Source organism: Triticum dicoccoides, chromosome 1A (assembly GCF_002162155.2).
Source record: "Triticum dicoccoides isolate Atlit2015 ecotype Zavitan chromosome 1A, WEW_v2.0, whole genome shotgun sequence".
In the NCBI taxonomy this organism is placed as follows: domain Eukaryota; kingdom Viridiplantae; phylum Streptophyta; class Magnoliopsida; order Poales; family Poaceae; genus Triticum; species Triticum dicoccoides.
Window position 1 is genome coordinate 69,559,779 of NC_041380.1, and position 22,092 is coordinate 69,581,870.

The 22,092-nt window shown below is 44.7% G+C and overlaps 2 protein-coding genes across 2 annotated transcripts; both read left to right on the top strand.

The window, feature by feature from the left end:
- Nucleotides 1–4,901: 4,901 nt before the first annotated feature.
- LOC119363793 (nitrogen regulatory protein P-II homolog) lies at nucleotides 4,902–8,530 on the top strand. Its single transcript, XM_037629166.1, has 7 exons — nucleotides 4,902–5,158; nucleotides 5,260–5,305; nucleotides 5,399–5,426; nucleotides 5,516–5,603; nucleotides 7,276–7,343; nucleotides 7,687–7,756; nucleotides 8,135–8,530. The coding sequence occupies exons 1-7, from the start codon at nucleotides 4,972–4,974 to the stop codon at nucleotides 8,245–8,247; spliced, it is 600 nt and encodes a 199-aa protein (XP_037485063.1). The 5' UTR covers nucleotides 4,902–4,971; the 3' UTR covers nucleotides 8,248–8,530.
- An 11,380-nt stretch (nucleotides 8,531–19,910) lies between these two features.
- LOC119365745 (transcription factor JAMYB-like) lies at nucleotides 19,911–21,397 on the top strand. Its single transcript, XM_037631420.1, has 2 exons — nucleotides 19,911–20,234; nucleotides 20,500–21,397. Exons 1-2 carry the CDS (start codon nucleotides 20,003–20,005, stop codon nucleotides 21,240–21,242), a joined length of 975 nt encoding a protein of 324 aa, XP_037487317.1. The 5' UTR covers nucleotides 19,911–20,002; the 3' UTR covers nucleotides 21,243–21,397.
- The last annotated feature ends 695 nt before the right edge of the window (nucleotides 21,398–22,092 follow it).

Sequence of the window (22,092 nt, forward strand, 5' to 3'; positions counted from 1 at the left end):
TTGACATATTGTTGATCAGAAATGATGTAGAATTTCTGGAAAGCATATAGGGTTATTTGGAAAGTGTTTTTCAATGGAAAGCCTGGATTAAGCTACTTGAACATTGAGCATTAAGATCTATAAGGATAGATCAAAACGCTTAATGGTACTTTCAAATGAGCACATACCTTGACATGATCTTGAAGGTGTTCAAGATGGATCAGTCAAAGAAGGAGTTCTTGCCTGAGTTGTAAGGTATGAAGTTAAGACTTAAAGCTCGACCACGGCAGAAGAAAGAGGAAGGACGAAGGTCGTCCCCTATGCTTTTATAGGCTCTCTACAGTATGCTATGCTGTGTACCGCACCTGAAGTGTGCCTTGCCATGAGTCAGTCAAGGGGTACAAGAGTGATCCAAGAATGGATCACAGGACAGCGGTCAAAGTTATCCTTAGTAACTAGTGGACTAAGGAATTTTCTCGATTATGGAGGTGATAAAGAGTTCGACGTAAAGAGTTACGTCGATGCAAGCTTAACACCTATCCGGATAGCTCTGAGTAGTGATACCGGATACGTATAATGGAGCAACAATTTAGAATAGCTCCAAGTAGAATAGTTATTTGAAATGGCTCCAAATATAGCATAGTAGCTGCATCTACAAGATGACATAGAGATTTGCGAAGTACATACGGATCTGAAAGATTCAGACCCATTGACTATAACATCTCTCACAAGCACAACATGTTCAAACCCAGAACTCATCGAGTGTTAATCACATGGTAATGTGAACTAGATTATTGACTCTAGTAAACTCTTTGGGTGTTAGTCACATGGGGATGTGACCTTGAGTGTTAATCACATATCCATGTGAACTAGATTATTGACTCTAGTGCAAGTGGGAGACTGTTGGAAATATGCCCTAGAGGCAATAATAAATTAGTTATTATTATATTTCCTTGTTCATGATAATCGTTTATTATCCATGCTAGAATTGTATTGATAGGAAACTCAGATACATGTGTGGATACATAGACAACACCATGTCCCTAGTAAGCCTCTAGTTGACTAGCTCGTTGATCAATAGATGGTTACAGTTTCCTAACCATGGACATTGGATGCCGTTGTTAACGGGATCACATCATTAGGAGAATGATGTGATGGACAAGACCCAATCCTAAGCATAGCACTAGATCGTGTAGTTCGTATGCTAAAGCTTTTCTAATGTCAAGTATCATTTCCTTAGACCATGAGATTGTGCAACTCCCGGATACCGTAGGAGTGTTTTGGGTGTGCCAAACATCACAACATAACTGGGTGACTATAAAGGTACACTACAAGTATCTCCGAAAGTGTCTGTTGGGTTGGCACGAATCAAGACTGGGATTTGTCACTCCGTGTGACGGAGAGGTATCTCTGGGCCCACTCGGTAGGACATCATCATAATGTGCACAATGTGATCAAGGAGTTGATCACGGGATGATGTGTTACGGAACGAGTAAAGAGACTTGCCGGTAACGAGATTGAACAAGGTATCGGGATACCGACGATCGAATCTCGGGCAAGTATCGTACCGATAGACAAAGGGAATTGTATACGGGATTGATTAAGTCCTTGACATCGTGGTTCATCCGATGAGATCATCGTGGAACATGTGGGAGCCAACATGGGTATCCAGATCCCGCTGTTGGTTATTGACCGGAGAACGTCTCGGTCATGTCTGCATGTCTCCCGAACCCGTAGGGTCTACACACTTAAGGTTTGATGACGCTAGGGTTATAAAGAAAGTTTGTATGTGGTTACCGAATGTTGTTCGGAGTCCCGGATGAGATCCCGGACGTCACGAGGAGTTCCGGAATGGTCCGGAGGTAAAGATTTATATATGGGAAGTCCTGTTTTGGTCACCGGAAAAGTTCGGGGTTTATCGGTAACGTACCGGGACCACCGGGAGGGTCCCGGGGGTCCACCAAGTGGGGCCACCAGCCCCGGAGGGCTTCATGGGCCAAGTGTGGAAGGGGACCAGCCCCAGGTTGGCTGGTGCGCCCCCCCACAAGGGCCCAAGGCGCAAGGGAGAGGAGAAGGGGGCAAACCCTAGGGCAGATGGGCCCTAAGGCCCATCCTGGTGCGCCTCCCTCTCCCCCTCCCCCTTGGCCGCCCCCCTTAGATGGGATCTAGGCTGGCCGCCACCCCTAGGGGTGGAAACCCTAAAGGGGGCGCAGCCCCTCCCCTTCCCCTATATATAGTTGAGGTTTGGGTTGCTCATAACACGCGAGTTCCTCTCCTCTATATGACGCAGCCCTGCATCTCTCCTTCCTCCTCTCCCGTGGTGCTTGGCGAAGCCCTGCAGGATTGCCACGCTCCTCCACCACCACCACGCCATTGTGCTGCTGCTGGATGGAGTCTTCCTCAACCTCTCCCTCTCTCCTTGCTGGATCAAGGCATGGGAGACGTCACCGGGCTGTACGTGTGTTGAACGCGGAGGTGCCGTCCGTTCGGCACTAGGATCTCTGGTGATTTGAATCACGACGAGTACGACTCCTTCAACCCCGTTCTCTTGAACGCTTCCGCTTAGCGATCTACAAGGGTATGTAGATGCACTCTCCTTCCCCTCGTTGTTGGTCTCTCCATAGATAGATCTTGGTGACACGTAGGAAAATTTTGAATTTCTGCTACGTTCCCCAACACATTGCACGTGCACGATTATTAGTGTGTTGTTGCAAGTGTTTGATATTTTGTGGCTTGGCTCTGCTGGTCAAAGTCTAGGGGAGGAAACTTTGATTAGAGAAAGGTGCTATCTGAAAAGAGTCTCACATTCAGCAATTCAAATCTGTCAGTGAAATAAATTGTATGTTCTTTAAAAATGTATTTAGGGAGAGCTGGGTCACACGGCCATCTTTCGTTTCAACAACAAGTAGTCATGCCAGTCAGATGGCTCATTAACTTTTGTAACATAACCAGACTAGTTGGGTATGCTCATGAAAATAATAACCCAGGACATTGCTCCTTTCTAATTCCGACAAAGAATTAGTTTCGTAGGATTTGTACATCCAACTACAAACTAACATGAGCATTGTATGTTTACTAAATTTCTTTGGACATAGGAGTGATATTTCCTTTCTTTGTAGTAGATATATATTTTGGCCTCTCCTGAATAGTTGTTGATATTTTTTTGTAACAAGGCTGAAGACTTTGATGCAGATGCGCGCAAGAGCAGCGGTGGCCACTGCCTATAAGGGGAAGCGGGTTGTGGCAAAGGATCATACATAGCTCCGGTAGCACCACACCGTCATCCTATGCCTCATCGGCCCATCGGTGATGGCGACTTGCACGAGGAGGCCGCCGTGTAGAAGGACAAGCAAAGGGTGGCAAAGGAGAGAACATGGCGCCAACAACACCACGTAGTAGTCATGTGCCTCACTTGTCTGGCGCCGACAGTACTTGTGCGAAGGGTTCTTGGTTTGTGGTGTAAGGGGATCTGATGTAAAGGTAAGCACAAAACTGAGGTTTATGTTAGTTATTGATTGGTGTTCTATATCTTTAGTGATCACTATAAAGTTGAATTTGCCGAATCGAGTTGTTTTTGTGCATCAATGTGTTAACAACCGTATAACTATAACAATTCAATAGCCCCAACAATTCTCAGTAGCAGTGCAAACTAAACCATTAAACAATCAAATCATGACTAGCCTTTCACTGTTAGACTGATTTTGCTACGTTGAAGAGAATAAGCACCGAAAGCATGCTTGCATTCACTTTAGCTCATTCATTGTGTTACAGGGCAGCGTGTTCACTACCGTGCATGATGCTCGCTGCTTCACTGTCAAGTGATTGTTGTTTTGACCAATCTTATAAGATTTGTTTGAAGGAAAAACTTGTGATTTCTTGAAACTAAAAGTAACTTCCGACAAAAATTTAGTAGTTTTTATAAGTTGGTCTGTTTGGAGTTTTTAATAACCTTTATTGTACATATCCTTGTAGAGTAAGTGTTTCTGATGGAGCTTATTTGACTGATTTTGCTACTGAGTTGCCACATTTTGAGGCGCTGCAATTGAAGAATACAACATTTTTTGGTAAGGATGTTAGTGCATTCATATATATTGAAAAGAGATGTATTTGCTTTTTGTTGGAGGTTTTCTATACATTTCATACACCATAACTTTGTAGACAAAAATTTGCTTGCTAACCATCAATGTCAACTTCTGCTATGCCCCTTTTGCTTAGTGCATGTGTGACCACTTAAGGAGTACTTTCACTCAAGAGTAGTACTCCCTTCGTCCCATAATTATGGGACCGAGGGAGTATGTGTTTATCAATAAAGGTTTTTTTAGTCTAGTTTAAAAAATTATGTGTCTTGTTAATATTTTGAATCTATACCTGCATGGAGTTCAGAGCTGTATTTTTTGTCATTTCTGATATCTGAAAGTAATTCACAATCACTAGTGCATATTTAGTAATTCAACTTTTGTCTATCTTGTTGCAGATGGAATCACTATATCCCAAATGAAAATAATTTGTCTCTGTGGATCCTAATTTTGATGGAAACATAGGACAAAGCTCGAACCACATACACATCAGAAGAAGAGATTTCAACAAACATCAACACTGCCCAAGTTTGCTGAGAAGCACGAGTTTGAAAATTCAAATATTTTTATGAAATGCGCTATACTGGACTAGAGGAGGGGGGGGGGGGACGTTGTCGATGTTGGATAATACTTCCTTCGTTCGAATACTTATCGTAGAAATGGATGTATCTTAGTTTTAGATACATTCATTTTTATACATTTTTCCAACAAGTATTTTGGGACGGAGGAAGTATCTTTATTCCTTCGTCCGCGGGTATTCCTGAACGGCCGAGATTATCTAGTCGTTATTAAACACGTTTTTGTACAGTGACGTACTACTATTTTCAGCCGATAATTGTGGATTGTTTGACCTTGAGACAGAGTGCGGAAACAGCAGTCAGTAGACGACACTGAATCGCCAACAGCTGCGTTCATCATGTCGCCGGCGACCTCTTCCGCGGTGGGTACCCTATCCGGCGGCCTCCTCCCCCACGCTGCAAATCGCCGGCGACCCTTCCCAACCGCCCGCCTCCTCCCGCCGCGCTGGTCTAGGCTCCAGGCCAACGCGGCCCGTCATCGCCGCCCGGCCACTCCCGCGCGCGCCCAGAGCGCTCCCTCCCCAGGTCCGGAGCCCCCTCTATCCCCTCGCCCAGACGCGATGTTTACGCCTCCGTTCGGGTCCTTGATCGAGCTCAGCTGTTTTTTCCATCCATCGCTTTTTCAGGGTACCTGCCGGACTCGGAGTTCTACAAGATCGAGGCCATCCTGAGGTCAGTGCGTCAGTACACCAGTGAGCTTCGGGACCTTCCTAGTTTGTTTGTAGATTTGTCTGACCCACGGTGAATCGTGCCGAATTGGTGCAGGCCATGGAGGGTGTCGCATGTCTCGTCGGTGAGTGCCGCTTGCTGTTGCAAGCCGTCTGTCAAGTTCTTTCACGCACACGAGGTGTTCGTTCAAATAGCTCCACGGAAATTCTGCAGGGTTTGCTAGAAATGGGGATCAGAGGCGTGACGGTGTCGGATGTGCGGGGTTATGGGGCGCAGGGTGGGTCCACGGAGCGGTATGAAGGTATTGGCCCGGCCCATGGTTGTGGGTTGCTGAACTCTATTTTAGTGTTTGTGGTTCGTCATGTACAGGTTCTGCTTCCATAAGTTGTGATCCTTGTGTTAATGTGTTCCCTAGAGCCAACGTTGCATTGAATTGTGAAAGGAATGGGTCAGTGATTGTCGTTATAAATGGTTTTCATTAACAATTAACAAATCATTACCACACCCTCTTGAATGTGGTCATGTTGATTCCCCCCAGTACCCCATTTGGAAAAAAGGCTGTAATTTGTTTTGCCGGATTTTGTTGCTTGCTGAAAAATCCGTCGTGGTTTGTATGTTTTCTGTTTTAAAGAAGCTGCAGATTTTCAGGGACCGGAAGCAACCCCTGATTACCACAAATGTTGCACCTGATTACATTTTAGTTTCTTTTGATGTATTATAGTATATTGGCTTGAAATATCTGTAACACAGTTTCTACTTCACATTATTGTACCATTTTCTATATTTTCTGTATCAAACATTCCAGCATCTTGATGGTTGGTTATGAGTAGGGGTGCAGGACGGTGTCCGGCAAAACAGCTGCTTAGTACACAGCTAATACAAATTAATGTGACACACTTTAGTCAGCCTAGAACTGTTTTTTTTTTGAGCTTTGAATAGGAAGCGGGACGGGTTCGGGCGCCGCCCTGCACCCCTAGTTACTAGTACAATCCAATTGCAACAACTAGAATTAAGTTGAATCACAGCCAAGTTGATAACAGTAGAAGATGAATGTTAACAGCTAAAGATTGGACACAGTCATTCTTGCATTTTTCTTACATAAGTTCTCCATGGTCTTATTATATGCTTAAGTGATATTGGTACACTGAGCAACTCATATGAAATTAGGTTTTGTATATGCGGAAACATATATTGGACTGATTATTAGATCAAGTCAACTATCTCACAAAATATGGATTCTTTCTACTGCTGTTTATGTCATGTTTGCTCGGGAAAGTGGATACCCATGAACAAAATATGACCTGAAAAGATAATGGGCAAAGCAGGAGAAAGTATTGGAATAACTACAGAAGGAGATGACTGGGAATTAGAAAAACATCAGGATAAAGACATGGATTCTTTTGGGTAACTAGCACGATGCCCGTGCGTTGCCATGAAGCAATTGACTTAGGAGGTTTTCAAATAACGTTAGTGTCCTTTGTGGCTGTTGCATGATTTACGATTAGAAAATATAACAAAAATACGGTGAGAGGCATGCAAGTCAGAGAATTTTAAATGACCATAGTAGTTTGGGAAGAAAAACTAAAACCAAGATCAATTTTGAGCTGAAGTCACAATTTTGTATTTGTTATTTATTCCTTTTAAAAAAGTTGGTCTCACATGAAAGTAGTGTACTTGTTTATTTATGATAGATCCCACATGTGAGTAAGGTACATTTGTCTATATGTCTCTTGGAAGGTTGCTAGTTTTACATATGGGGATGTGTGTATTCCTTTATTTGGAAAGGATGTTGGGTCCACATGTGAACTCACCACCAACTCTGATCTAAGTAAGGATTTTAGCATTCGTATCAGTATTGTCATGTTACATGCCTAATTAATCAAGTATATTAATTTTTAATGCTATTCAGTAACTAGTCTACTTTATGCAGTTCTAAGTTCTTATGCTGATGCTTGCTCATTGTTGGTTTGCAGGGTCAGAATTTTCAGAAGATACATTTATTGCTAAAGTTAAAATGGAAATAGTCGTGTGCAAGGAGCAGGTAATTGCTTGTTTATTTTTTTATTGATCCTGAAAAAGAAAGTGCACATCTTTCATGCCCTCTGGTTGAGATAGCTGATCATAGCATCGAAATGATACAATTTTATCTGTGATACAAATAGTTACTCCCTCTTTAAACAAATATAAGACGTTTTAGATCACTACTTTAGTGACCTAAAGCGTCTTGTATTTGTTTACAGAGGGAGTACCTTCTTTCTCTATGATACAATTTGCTTTGCTGTTCACTTATATATAGTATTGTTAAAATATTTGTGCCGTCCATTCTGTGTATCTCTCTGAAGGTTTTGTTTTGCAGTATATTAATGTGTTTTTGCACTGTCCAGGTGGAGCCAGTAATTGACAAAATAATTGAAAAGGCCAGAACTGGAGAAATTGGCGATGGGAAGATATTCTGTAAGCGCACAGTTTCCTTGGTGACTGTTAGAAGTCTGCAATCATGCTGTTGGGTTTAGTCTTATTTCCGTACAGTCGTTGCTGTCACTTAGTATTTGCCACCCTGAAATACTTATCTCCAGGAAGCTAACCACAATACCAAACTATTAGTGCAAAAACAGCAAAGCATAGTGTCGCAACAACATGCATGCCCTCGAGAAGTGTGTGTTTGTAGTCCTGAACTGCTGTTTCACATGCATAGAATCCCAATGCTTTCCCACAGCTGGCTTGTGTTTTTAGAAACCCAGGAATCATGATCTCTACTAGTACTATCCTTAGACGCACCTTGCCATGATCTCATGCTTAGGCCTCATCTGTTTGTTCTGCCCTTTTTGCCAGTGATACCCGTCGCGGACGTTGTAAGGGTACGCACCGGCGAACGGGGAGTGCACGCGGAGAGGATGATCGGCGGTCTGTCAGACAAGCTGCCCCCGGTGATCACAATCTCATGAGTAGAGCTTGACTGCTCTTGCTGCCTGTATCTGTAAGCGCATCCCTCGGGTTGGTTTGCTTGTGGCCGTGTGTGTTGCTTGACCTTCGGGGAATAATCGTGTGTATGTAACCTTGCGTGTTGGCATGAATAAATCGGCACCGGCGTCTCCATGCGGTGGCTCGTGTTGCTGAATGGGGTGGTTACTGTGGTTCATGTGCCGAATGTTGTGATTGCAAACTCCCTGTTGTGATTGCAAACTCCCTGTTGGTCAGAAGGTGAAAATCTGGATGTAATTTGTGTCAGTTCAGTAAGTTTTATTTTCTTTTTGGGCGTGGCTAGGTCTCAGTCTATTTAGCCTTAACCAAGTTTCAGTCAGGTGACATAACATTAAAAAAATTGCACGGATCTTAATCTCACAAATATAGCATCGATTGAGACATAACCAAGTCTGATTTAGCAAGTTGTTCCTTTTAACTTAGATAAACATTTGCGAACGGCGCGCCGGCCGAACGCTCGGCCGGTCACGCGTCCTCACAAAGTGCCATGCGGTCAAAGGGCCCGCACGCAGATGTCCCTCATACCCTTTTCCTTTTTTTTTCTTTTGTCGCTCATCTCTCTCCTTCTCTTCTCTGCTTCGTTCTCAGACCCCTGTCGTTACCATAGACGTCTGCAGGCCTCCCAGGACGCCGCGGCCACGGGAATTAGCCGAACCGTTCGCCCTCGGTCAGATCTGCTCGGATCCGCGCCACTGGAGTTCTGCCTGCCTTGTCGGACCCGACCACGTCTGAGCTGCAACCGACCACGCGCGGAGCTGCAACCGTTGAACCTTTTTCCTCCCGGAATGACACCGTGGCGACGATGGCCATGGGCGGGCGTGGGAGCTCAGCGGAGTAGCAGCAAGTAGCCGTGAAAATGGTTGTAGCAAATTCCAACGCTGTTTGTAGCAAAACCAACTATGATTGCAGCAAAATGACGTCACCGTCATGTAACTGTCGGTTATAGTTTTTCGTTTGTCGTCCATGGCTTACGGCTCCATAGTTTAAGCTTTTTTTCATCGTTGGATGAAGCTTTTTTCGTTCGCCAGATGAATCTTTTTTGTCACTAGTTGTAACTTTTCTTTGGTCGTTCATAGTTTCCTGTCGTACGAGTTGAAACTTTTTTCATAGCCGGTTGAAACTTTTTTCATCAGCGATTGTAGCTTTTTTCGTCGTCGACTGTAGCACTGGGCATCTCCCGGACGCTCGATTTTTTGTTGCAAGCGGGGGATGACCGCCGGCAAGCACACCGGCGAGCTCCGATCGTCGCCACCGGAGCTACAACGGTTGCCACGGAAGCTACAACAGCAGGGGTGGGCTGTTGCATGGGCGAAGCCGGTGACGAGGACGGCCGCTGAGGGCTGGGACCGGCAACCAGGGTGGCTGGCGAGGGCGGCGACCAGAGACGAGGAGGGCAGGCGAGGGGGCGGTGCCGAGGGAGAATGCGTGCGACCGGCGAGACGGGGTTTCTTTTCTCGTACGCGCTCACGAAAGAAAGAAGATGATCTGGTTGGATAAAAATCTAACTGCCCGAGACGGGCCGATCTGACGGCTAGAATGCGACCGGCCGAAACGTTCGGCCGGTGCGCCGTCGCCCAGCATCGCCCTTTAACTTACGGGAGCGGATGACATGGTGCGCCGCGTCCATCAGACACCTAGAAGCGTCGAGGGGTCTGGACTCGCGGCGGAAGACAAGCCTAACATACGTACGAGGCAAGTAGACTTGTAGTTCTGGGTGCCTCGTGTCGGACATGAGTCGGCCGAAGATAGTTTGGTACTCCCTTCATTTGAAAATACTTGTCATCAAAATGAATATAAAGAAATGTATTTAAAACTAAAATACATTTACATACATCCCCTTTTGTTTATTTTGATGACAAGTATTTCCGAACGGAGAGAGTAGGAGTAAGCCGGACGCGGCGACGTCTCCGTGAACGCCGCCACGTCGTCGTGGCATGGCCACCTTTGCATTCGGCACAGAAAGCACACACGCGTTTGGCGCAAAGGTGGCCAAGCGAGGTTATCATCAGCATCATACACTGATACACGACGACAAGTGAAATACTACTGATTTTCGAGGCACCAGCAATATAATTACCCACGTCATATATCTACATCAAACAACCTTGCCTCGGAGCAGAGCAGAGAGTTGACGTACCTGAACCTGAACACGAGGTGATGATGGACGACGCAGACCCATCACCCATGCATGAGTGGCTCTGCGCCGATCCACGCGGAGACTCCCCGCACGTGTCAACCCGGATCGCATTGCAGTCAAGCAAGCAAGCAAGCAGTTCAGAAACAACAACATGCAAGCAACACACGTTAATCCTCAAGCGTGCAATCTTCGTTGAACTTCGGACATCCCTTTCCCCGCGGGTCAATCCAAGCCCAGCCGTCCGATCGGCGGATCCATCGCCATCTCGACGGAGCAGAGGGGATAAGGCAGGCGGGCGAGATCCTATACGCGTCGACCCGATTCGTCGGTAATGAGTAGTGGTTAAACTAATCGGGACCTCATCTCAGTTTAACCGGATCTCATGTAAGGCTGGTCACAATGGGCAAGAACATAAGCTAGTAACTTACACACTTCCCTAGACTATGTTATTACCTCCATAGTGGGTAGGAATATCTATGTAGTGTCATGCGACGATGTATTTATTATGTTATAGACTCATTGTTTCTTGGAGTGTGTGATGTTCCGATAACTTAATTAGTTACCACAAGCACCTCTCTCTTCATTAAATATGTGCCACATAAGCAAAGTTGTATTGGAGTGTGTGATGTTACTTCTAAATTCCTCCCCATTGTGACCAGCCTAAAGCAGCAGTGCGGGCCTAGGGTTGGCTCTCTACTAATTGATTCTCTATTTAGTGTGTGCATATCGATCATTGTATAGATTGTAGGATCTTTGCTAATGACGAGAACACGCGTTGAGCGTCACAATATTTTTTAAAAATCAGTAGGGAGTAGTACCTTTTTAACCTTTCTATCTGCCACTGTGGATTGACTTTTGACAGTTGACACTGGAGATATGGCCAAAGATATTTTTGGTTTAGAGTGATTAGACAAGTTTCATATAGTACCAAACGGGTCTATTACTTGTCAATGAGAGGTTGAGAAATAACTGTTTTCGTTTGTAACCTTCAGAATTTATGCAAGTGCGAGCGGATGAGAAAACATTGATTTGATGGCCACCAAAAGTCGATTGAGAAATAGCTTTCTCTAAATCAAAATACATAGCTACCCCCTTTAAGATATGACAGTTTTTCTTTTTTGTGAGATTAAGATATGACAGTTTGATGGTGGGAGTGAATTGGTACTCTCAATGGGAAAATGTCAGGCAAAAGTTTTTCCAGATTTTTGAAGAAAAAAAATCACAAAGCTACGCATGTAAAGATCTGTTAATAAACACGGCTCACTGTGGCTTGTGCAAAAGACAACAAACACGTCTTCATTTTACTTCTGGCTGTTGAGTTTTCACTTCAATCAAAATAGGAAATTGTTGCGAGTGGGGCGTGAGAGAGATTGACGTGCCACTTAGCTTCACCTTTTCGTTTTTTCACGTCTCCTTGCCTTCCTTTTTTGCAGCTCAACCAAAGTCGCACGCTTGTTCTTCTTGGTAACTACAAATAATGATTAAGCCGGCTTTGCAACGGCATTACACCACTAAAGAAGCAATTTCATATCTTGGGCTCAGTTCAAAAGTCGTTGAATTGACCGAGCTAACTTTTTTAAAAGTGCTTGTCATTTTAACGAACAAACGACCTCCTTTTTTTTAACAAGATCTTAGCCTTTCTTTTCACTAATTAATAAAAAGAACAAATTTCAGCATTTTTAGCTACCTGAATTTTTTGCAAGTCTTAGTCAGCTAAGATGAACATCATACACAAAACTGTATGTACCATATGGAACTGCAGTAATGTCAGTTCCGTTAATGTACTGATGTTTTTGCATACACAATAATATAGTAATATCAAAAATATGCCGATGACACCGGGCATCTGCAAGACTGCAATGCCACAATATTAAAAACTAGTCAAGACATCGAGGATGTTAAAAAAAGTGCAACGACAATCGACGGCAAGCAGCAACGCCGACCATCCCCTGACAACATGTGGATTGTGAGAATGGTTCTTCAAAAAGCAAGGTGTCAAGGAAGAGAATGAGGCACACGAGTCGTCGTTATTGAATCCAACCACTTAGGGCTAGATCATGGGGTTTCAACCTGAAGATCAAGTTTGATCAAACTCCAAACAATGTCTTCAACATGGACCAATGCAAAAACATTATGGTAGGCTCAACCAATTAATGTTAGACTTAGGGTTTTCACCACGGAGTTGGAGATCGGCACTCCAGGAAGCACCATCAAAATGAAGCTGCATGAGTTACCCCTACCATTTGCTGATCCAACGAAGGCGAATCCAGCATGCACTGTCTGATGACAGGGGAGGGACTCTAACACCGCCAATACCCCACATTTTGGGACGCTTAAACAAGCTCCACCTTCATCGCTGGTGCAAGCCACTGGTAGATCTGGGCACGGCCTTGGCCGCTAAACGAGTTATTTGCACACCACCACTTTCTTAGCCATAATCTGACATGTACTGCACCGAGCCACGAGATGATGGGGGATTTTGTGCTCGAGGTCAGATGAGACCTACCATGCCACTGGGATTTTTTTTTGAAAAGGAGGATTACCCCCGGCCTCTGCATCTGGGCGATGCATGCAGCCATATGCCACTGGGAATTGGGATCCACATACCAAGCGGCCAGACATCACAACATCATTATTGACCCCATTACCCGCCGCTGCTATGCATCGTGCCGACACTACAACCGACTACCTCCTCTCCCAATGCTACTCGGCTACCTCCACCATGAGGAGACCTGTCACCCCCTTCATCAACAACCGCGGGACTTCACCCAACATCTCCTCTGGAGGCAGCGAGGTGAGGGAGGAGATGAGGAGGAGGAGAGGGGACTGCGATCGAGGGTCCGCCCTAGAGTCGCATGGAAGGGGCGACTTGAGGTACGTGACATATGGTATCTCTCTCATGATCACAAGTTAAGCTTGTGTCATATGTGCAGTGATATAGGATGACAATGGTTCAATCTTAGCCCAAAAATCTTGAAAATAGAACCATGATTTAAGAAAGTTGATTGAACTTCCAAATAAATTACCACTTAGAGAATACACTCATTCCAAAAAAGGGACTTAGAAAATACAGATACATGTTAATCAGGTTGGCAAGGGTCTGGCATAAACACCAACCGAGATCATACCGGTGTTACCTACCCATTGGCAACTAGATCTTTGCATTAGCTAGTATATTAACCATCCTATATATTACCAATATATGTGCATCAGTGCATGGACATCTAAGCAAGTTCAATGAATCTATGAGGTCAGACATTGTTCGGTTGACTTTTGTTAAAACATCAGTTTGGCATGTTAATTACGAGTATTTTTTTTGCCTATGGTTGAGCCGACTTTGAATGAACCCTGGCATCACGGGATGCATGCGGAGATGCCCCCGAAAAGTATTCTTCGACCTAGACATTCTAGAAACAAAACAACCCAGTGGCTGTCACCAATACTACAACATATATACTCTATCAGCGTGTTTGGTAGTTTACGGTAAAGGGAATGGGAATTTACGAGAGGGAGTTGGCTGAGGGATTATACATAGGAAGTGGATTGTTAGTCCCAGTCCCACGTTTGGTACCGGGTGAGAATTATTTGTGGGAATTCCCACAATAAATAAAGAAAAGGAAGGATAGGTTACGAGGTTACGTGAGATGTGATTCTATTTGCCGTTGCATCTGCAGATTAGGGAGCAATTTTTTTTACGATAGATTAGGGAGTAGTAGTTAGCACTTGCCAGTTTGTTTGGAGGAAAAATTATGCCGCCCAAGAATTTAGCTACGATGTTCGTGGTTTTTTTCCTTTAGCTGCGGGAGGTGGGCCACCAAATCTGTTTTTAGATGTCAACTCCCATTCCTTCGCTGAATTACCAGGGTCCCCCCAAGGTAGAGATCGATGGGAGTTGGCCCTCCTATCCCCCTCCCCTCCCTTTGCTAATTCCCAAATCCTTCAACCAATCAACGGAATTTTAGTCTCATCAACCTTAAACTCCCATTCCCTACCTCTAACTCCCCCCAACCAAACACGCTGTATATAAACTACTCTGCCCCGTTTGTCTTACTCCGTGTGACCAAGTCAAAGCTTTGACCCATGCATGCGTGCATGTTGCATTAGCAGCAGCCACCGCGCGGTTTGACAACAAATATCATGGTTGACAATGCAACATGTTGAGAACATTTCAATGCTTGATGGCAACATTTCGGCAGCTAGCTTGCTACAGCCTACAGGTTGAAGTAAAATACACATCCGGCACTACTATTACTATTTCTCTGAGTTAATCCTTAGTCCAAGTGACGGCTAGTCGTAAAGTAACCTAGGACTATTCCTTCATTTCTTACACTGATATCTACAGAACTATTCAGGCATGAGAAATATTGCCGCTGGATTGCTACTACAAGCTGGAGTACTACCAAAGAACATATTTACAGTTATATTTTTTTACTTCACAGATTGACAACCAAAATTGTACTGGAGATAGCATCCCTTGTAAAGGTTGTTTCTTAGAAGCGTTCATTTGTCAAGTTTTAAGTATGAGCCGTGTATGCAGGAGACTGAACCATCAAAAGTTGAAAATGATAAAACTCCAAAAGTTGAACAGTGGCATTTGGCCAAGTATGGCGCAAATGTTCGTCTATAGTGTCTGTCACCTAAACGTGCCATTATATATGAGAGAGGTGAAACCAAGATCAAACTCGTCCTATAGCTAAGCCATGTCTTCAGATTCTTAACACAGACACTTGGTTGACCAATTAACATCAGTGCATCTGTCTCATTAGTTTAAGTGATTGATTCTCATGTCAAACGACATGCTGACTTAAAACATTTGGTCGAAGACGTTAGTGGATCCTACCATCCGACATTAGTAAACCACTTATATTTCCCTGGCATCATGCAGGACAGACTACAGCTAAGGAGTTGATCCATTGCACATGCTGGTCAAAATTTGTAGTAAGAGAGAGGTCATCAGGAATTAAGTGGATGATTAAACAATTAAACGGAGGTCTTTTGGCCAAGTCAAAGAGGCTGCGGGTCACATGCTTAATCATTTGGAATATTACATCTCAATTGCTTAGGCAAACCTTAACCCACGAGCTGTGCTGAGCAACAAAATTAAATATTGGTGTCTGTGGTGGGATCAAGTTGTCACAGAGAGGACAAAAGTTGTTTGCCATCATTTGTTTTCTAGTTATATAGTTTGGTTGCAGACACATGGGCCATCTTAATTACTTGGTTTTAATTTTCTTGTGGGGTTTTGTGGCGCGCTTATAGTATCATGATATACAGTTAAAAGAACAGAAAGAAAAGATAATGAAATGAATACTTGTTCAGCAGTTGTCCATGCCGTCCTTCTCACAAACAACCTCGTACGTGTGGAAGCATTTCCTCCTCCCTTCCTTCTGCGATACCTCGCGAGCTAGGGTGGCGGCGACGATCCACCTCCTTCCCGGCCATACCACATCCTCCTTTCCCTTCATCCGCTGCTTTGGCGACGGTAAGGGGAAGAGTACCCCACTGTTTCAGACAGGTGGTGGTAGGGTGATATTTTTAGCTAGGTTTCGGTCCATCATCGGGGAGGCGATGGCCCCATTGTCGGCATGGAATAAATCATCCCAGCATCGTCCTAGCTCCGATGGTGCTTCCTGGCATCGTTGGGAGGCGTGTGAAGGGTAGTATGCCCTAGACCTGGTTTCCATATTGGGATCTTTTTTTCCTGTAGGTTTGTCTTGGTGGCGCTTTCCTGCGGAGCGGGTGGCGTGGTTGTACGTCTTGGTTCTCCGGCTCTAGTTTCAACCGACGAAGATTTGCCTGTTCTGGCCTCGGCTGAGAGCATGCGAGAGTTGTGTTCCCCGACTCCGTCTGGTTGGATCTAGAACGTCACACATGCCTTCTCCGACATTTTCTTCTCCGGGACAGTGATCTGCTATGCAAATTGTGGTCATTAGCATCTTCTAGTCTGTGTTGACGACTTACCAGCTGCTGCTTTTACAAGCTTTTGGGTTTCAAAAAAATTGTTGCACTGAGCCGGATGCCCAAAGGTGGCAACACGGCGGGCCGTCTATAGATGCATGAGGAAGAAGACTTCAGCATCCCTAATAATTTAGATGTATTTTTCAAATTCTGTAAGGTTTTTTTTTGTAAAGGTCGATGCTACTTGTCGTTTTGTTAAAAGAAAAAAGAAATTCTTATAGCAAAATTTTACAGGGAGTGTGTTGGTAACTATGAGTACTTCGAATGGGGTTAGTCTGCATGGAGTATGAACACAAGTTAGCGCTCTTATCGCTTAAATCGAACTAGCAGGTTATTAGTTTGGTCCAAGTCTCTTTTACCATGCTCTGTTTTCTTTTGACTTAGAAATCTCGTCTGGTTTCCCACTAAACTATACGCCAACTGTGAGAAGACGAGTAGAGGTTACGAGGACTCGAGGAGACAAGTAGAGAACCAACCTGTCTCTGACAAAATATCAATGAGTTTAAGCACACATGCACTATAATAGCTACTCAGTGTAGTTTTATTTAAATAGGCGGCTTTGGCGCCGCCATGGATTATTGATCGAGCTATGAAAAGAACACTTCATGTTGTCTGCATGTTTGAGAGGATCCGTGGATAGGATTAAGATAGACAGAAGCGAACTTTCAAACCTGGTTTATAAATATAAACCTAATTTTTGGACTTTAGTAAAATCACAACTTCCAGGCTCCGAAAACTCATAAGTTATTACTAGTGTAGAAATTGGCAAGAAATATGATCATTCAGACCTACTAAAAAACACAAGTTACAATACAAAATACAAAATGCTATGGTACTTCCATTGTATCACAAACTAGATGATACTCTGCACGATGTTGCGGTAGTTGTTTGCAATCTGCTATTTTAATGAGACTTGGTTGTAGGAATTCGAATTGATGAAGCGAGAGGTGCGCATATTGAAAGAAATAGTATGAGTAACATTTATCATGCATGTTAAGAGAATAAAAGTAGTGGGACTAATGATGTGCCATATCTGATGAGGTGACATGTTTGCATATTGCGATAAATAAAAGCAGCGTGGATCAACTATTTAATTATATAGAATAAGTGCAGTTTGCACTTATATCATCAGCCGACCGTACAAAATTTTGACTACGAATATCATTTTAATTATTCATATGGGAAATTTGAAAATTCATATGTGAATATTTGTCTCGAAAGGTACTTCTAGAGTCCTATATTTTATTTATTTATTTTGTACATGTATTTCAATCTCTCAGTTTCCTACCAACACAAAGGTGAAAGAGAAGTACAAATTAGTACACTTATTTTTCTTTATTCGAATTGTGGCTACACCATATCTAAAATTGTATTTCCTATGCGACCAAATAAAACTAGTGAACGGTAATTTCCCTAGCTAAAATTGCCGAATCAGTTGGGAAAAAAATTTAGCTCTCTTGACTCAAAATAACAACTACAACTTGGCTTCCAAACATGAAAAAGAAACTATTTCCCGTATGCAACCAGTATATTCGAATTTTAAATAATGTCCGAAGTTCCTTTTGTTGTTCAAAGATGCCCCAGAGCTTCAACTAGGATCAGTTCGACCTTAGCTGCACATCCCTCCTCTCTTTCGGTAGTATAATTGATCCCGCCGATTAAATCAAACAACTCCTGAAAGTACCACTACTTTGCAGGAAGAATATCTCTGGTATACATGCTAGTGATATTATTCCCCCATTTCCGGCCAATGTATCGAGGGATTTACATGTCAGCTCGCAGTAGTAAAAGTAAAACTAGACTTGGTGCAACCGGTCACACTTGTCTTTGTGAAGCAACCGCTCTGCCTCCTCCACGCTTGTCTCTATCATCATCAGGCTGCTTTTGTTCCTCCTGTTAAATTGACCTTTTGCATTGTTGTCTGTGCTTTTGTCTTAACAAGAAACACCCAACGACATTTCGAATCTGATATATGTCAAAGGAGCAACAACAAAACAACAACAACAAATGATATGCCGGTTCAGTCTCTTGGAGATGCTCATAGGGATATGGTGTGCATGTGTGTTCATAAGGATATGGTATGCGCGTATATATGAACATCTACGTCTGTACTGTATTTTTTAAAATACTGTCCCCTCCCCTACAAACCCGGGAGGCAATTTGTAGGTTCTTTTGTATCGTCACATCTCCTCTATCGTTAGGTCGCCGCCCCCTCCCGCTCCACCGGATCCGTCGTTGTGGGAGCATGGGAAGGCCATAATCTACTGGATGGAGCTGCAATTTTCTCCGCTTTGGGACTTTTAGTAGGGTTGTGTGGCGGCGAGCCGATTATGGTGGCGACACTTCCGTTCGGGCAAAAAAAGTTTCCTCAAACCTCACACGATGGTATCGGCTGCTTCGGTCGTCAATGGCTCGTTGGCGCAGATTTATGTCGATCTTTCTGGCTAGTGAGGTTAGAGCTTGCAGCGTTTGTTGACGCGATAGTGACAGTGGCTTCCCTTGGAGTTTTGTCCTCCAATATCGAGTCCACCACGTCGGTGAGGCCTCCGGTGACGTCATGTGGCCTATGAACTTTTTTGCAGGTTGGGATCTTGGATCTTCCAGCGACAACGCCTTTGAGGGTTTCTACTCCAGGGTGTTGGTCCGTCAGGACCATGACCTTAACGACCACCCATCTGTGTCAACAATGACTAGGTAGCTCTGGTGATGGAGGAAGCAGCGACGGCACACCATATTGGTCCGTTCCTCAGAAAAGAAACATGTTTGGCGGGAGCTCTGGCGACTAGCTCACTTTCGTACTATGTTGTCGTTAGAAAAGGAAGAGAGCCATATTTCGATCTAATGCGCACATAAATTCTTGTGCTCTACCCAAAATCATCACTATGTTTTTTTTGGGCACATGTTTATGTTGTGTATGTGCTCATGTCAAATTTCATGCAAAAGGAATATTTGATGATCTGGTGCTCTAAAAAAGAAATAGTTGACTTGTTTTGAAATTAGTAGCTTATAGATATATGATATTAGTATCATTATATATTTTTAAATATTATTTACCAATAATTATAAATAGTTTACCTTGCCGAAATGGAAGTAGTGTTTTGCATAGCACGTACTTGTGGCCGTGGGGAAAGACAATTTTGCGGTGGCTGTGTTGGGAACGGCTGTGCCGAAGCCGAAGAATGATCTAGAAATGAGAAGGCAAAGCTCACTCTCCGGAGCAGAAGGATGGAGAAGAAGAATTACTGCCAGCTGGCTCCGCCGTTGCGTGGGCTGGTCAGCGGTCAAAGGTGGACCGGAATCAGACACGTTGTTTTCTTAATCCGCTTGAGTTGTTTAATCTGGCGACACGCACGCGCGCGCCCCCCCTCCTCCACTTTAGGCTTTACCAGTCCAAATCCTTAAGCTCATTTCGGCCTGAACCACAGTCGCCATTAGTCGTCGGCTCTCTCTCGATATTCATCCATCCCTATATAAACCCATCGATCCATCTTCCCTGTCTCACTCTCCTCAAGCTACAGCCTGCCGGTCAATCACTACTACTCGTATAGCTAGCCACCACCAAGATTTGGCCACCACTCGCGTACGTCTTCCTGAAGCTTGATTGAGCGAGTTCGATCTTGCTCATGGACATGGACAAGGAGTACTACAAGGCCTGCATGGGCATGGAGGCGCTGCCGATGAGCCCGGCCGGTTTTTCGGCGGTGACGACAGAGGCGGCCATGGCAGTGGCGACGGCAAGCGAGGACGAGGGAGACCTGAAGAGGGGCCCGTGGACGGCGGGGGAGGACATGCTCCTCGTCGACTACATCTCCAAGCACGGCGAGGGGCGCTGGAACTCGCTCGCTCGATGCGCAGGTACTTACTACTTAATCAGTTAATTATGTATGCAACTGAGAGCTAGCTAGCAATCTAGTGGCAAGATCATGCATGTCACATCTGCTTTAATTTAGAGTTCTTTCTGATCGATCACGTCGCAAGAGATAAGATGAGCTAGCGCTTTTCGTTGCCGTACCTAGCGTGTAGCTAAGCTATGTGCACTGATCACTTGCAGCTCATTATCCGCTGAGGTCCCTCCTCATGTTCTTTTTCGCTGATATGGGCCTGGTTTTGGCACGTGTAGGCCTGAGGCGCACTGGGAAGAGCTGCCGGCTCCGGTGGCTGAACTACCTCCGCCCCGACGTCCGGCGCGGCAACATCACGCCGGAGGAGCAGCTGCTGATCCTGGACCTGCACTCCCGGTGGGGCAACCGGTGGTCCAAGATCGCGCAGCGCCTCCCGGGGAGGACGGACAACGAGGTCAAGAACTACTGGCGGACCAGGGTGCAGAAGCACGCCAAGCAGCTCCACTGCGACGTCAACAGCGACCGCTTCCGCGACGTCGTCAGGCAAGTCTGGATGCCGCGCCTCCTCGAGCGCATCCAGGCCGAAAGCTCCTCCTCCTCCGCCGCCGCCGCTGCAGGCGTGGGTGTTCCGGCGCTGACAAGGGCGATGAGCTCGCCGGCCGGTGCATCACAGTACCACTGCTTCGATCACGCGAGCAGCGGGGGGCCGAGCCGGAAGGTGGCGGTGACCATGAGCCCTGACACCTCGAGCACGCTCCGGTCTTCTCTGTCACCGGCGGAGACGTCGCACGGAGCCCATTTCCCAGCGTGGGGCGCTGCCACTGCCACGGCGAACGTTGATGGCTCGATGATGCAGTGCGCCGGCCGCGAGGGTGGGGCCATAGGCGGCGATCAGTACGTCATCCACGGCGACAGCCTCAGCGGGAGCTGGTCGGAGCTCCTCGCCGCCACCGATATCCCGGACTTTGAGTTCGGAAATTTCGACGACAACTTGTGGAGCCTAGAGGACATTTACTGCTGACGATGAACTTAACTAGAGCGCCAAACTGAGCTCAACAAAATTGAAATTTGACAAGAGAGGGTGCATGAAAGGAAATTTGAGAGGAAACTAATTCGCGTTCATAGAGTGATCACTAGTTTATTAGGGCTACATAGTATGCAAAAATGTGCATATTAAACATCTTCTTCAATTCTTCTACATGGCTAGAAGATTTGTATTGTTTTTGTGCTTATATGTAAAAGTAAATCTTACATGAAAAACCTAACCTAGTAATCATGCGAATTACAGTGGTTCTTTTTGTGGGACGGAGGGAGTATTTTATACTCCCATACAGTACTAACAAAAACTGAAACCTAGAGAAATCAAATTCAGAAGGGAACTATACGCATGGACGATATATTGCGTCGAAGCTTACTTAATGTGATTATGTGTTTAAAAGTTGCTTTAACTTATTTTAAATCCGTCCCTGCTAACAAAAACTCCGTACGTTCCTTCATGTAATGTATATTATTTTCGGCACGGTGACCAAGGTACACTTTAAATCCCCTTTACCTTTCCCAACCTTTGGATTTCATCGAGCCATCGTTATACTGAGGTCATTTAGTAGATAACACACACAACAGGAATTGCAGTTAGATTTTCCAAAAAAAAATGCATGATACTAATATTTTAGGCTAAATGATCATATGCAATTTTAGGTGGTTGAGATTTCAGAAAAAATCAAACAGTTGTGACGTTGGGATATATACTTAACCTTGTTAAAATTATTCTGGACACTGTATAGAAACTTGTTAATTTTCCAAGCGAATTCAAATAAAAATATCACACTTTTGGAGATGAGATACCAAAGATTGAAATGCGATACTCTCTC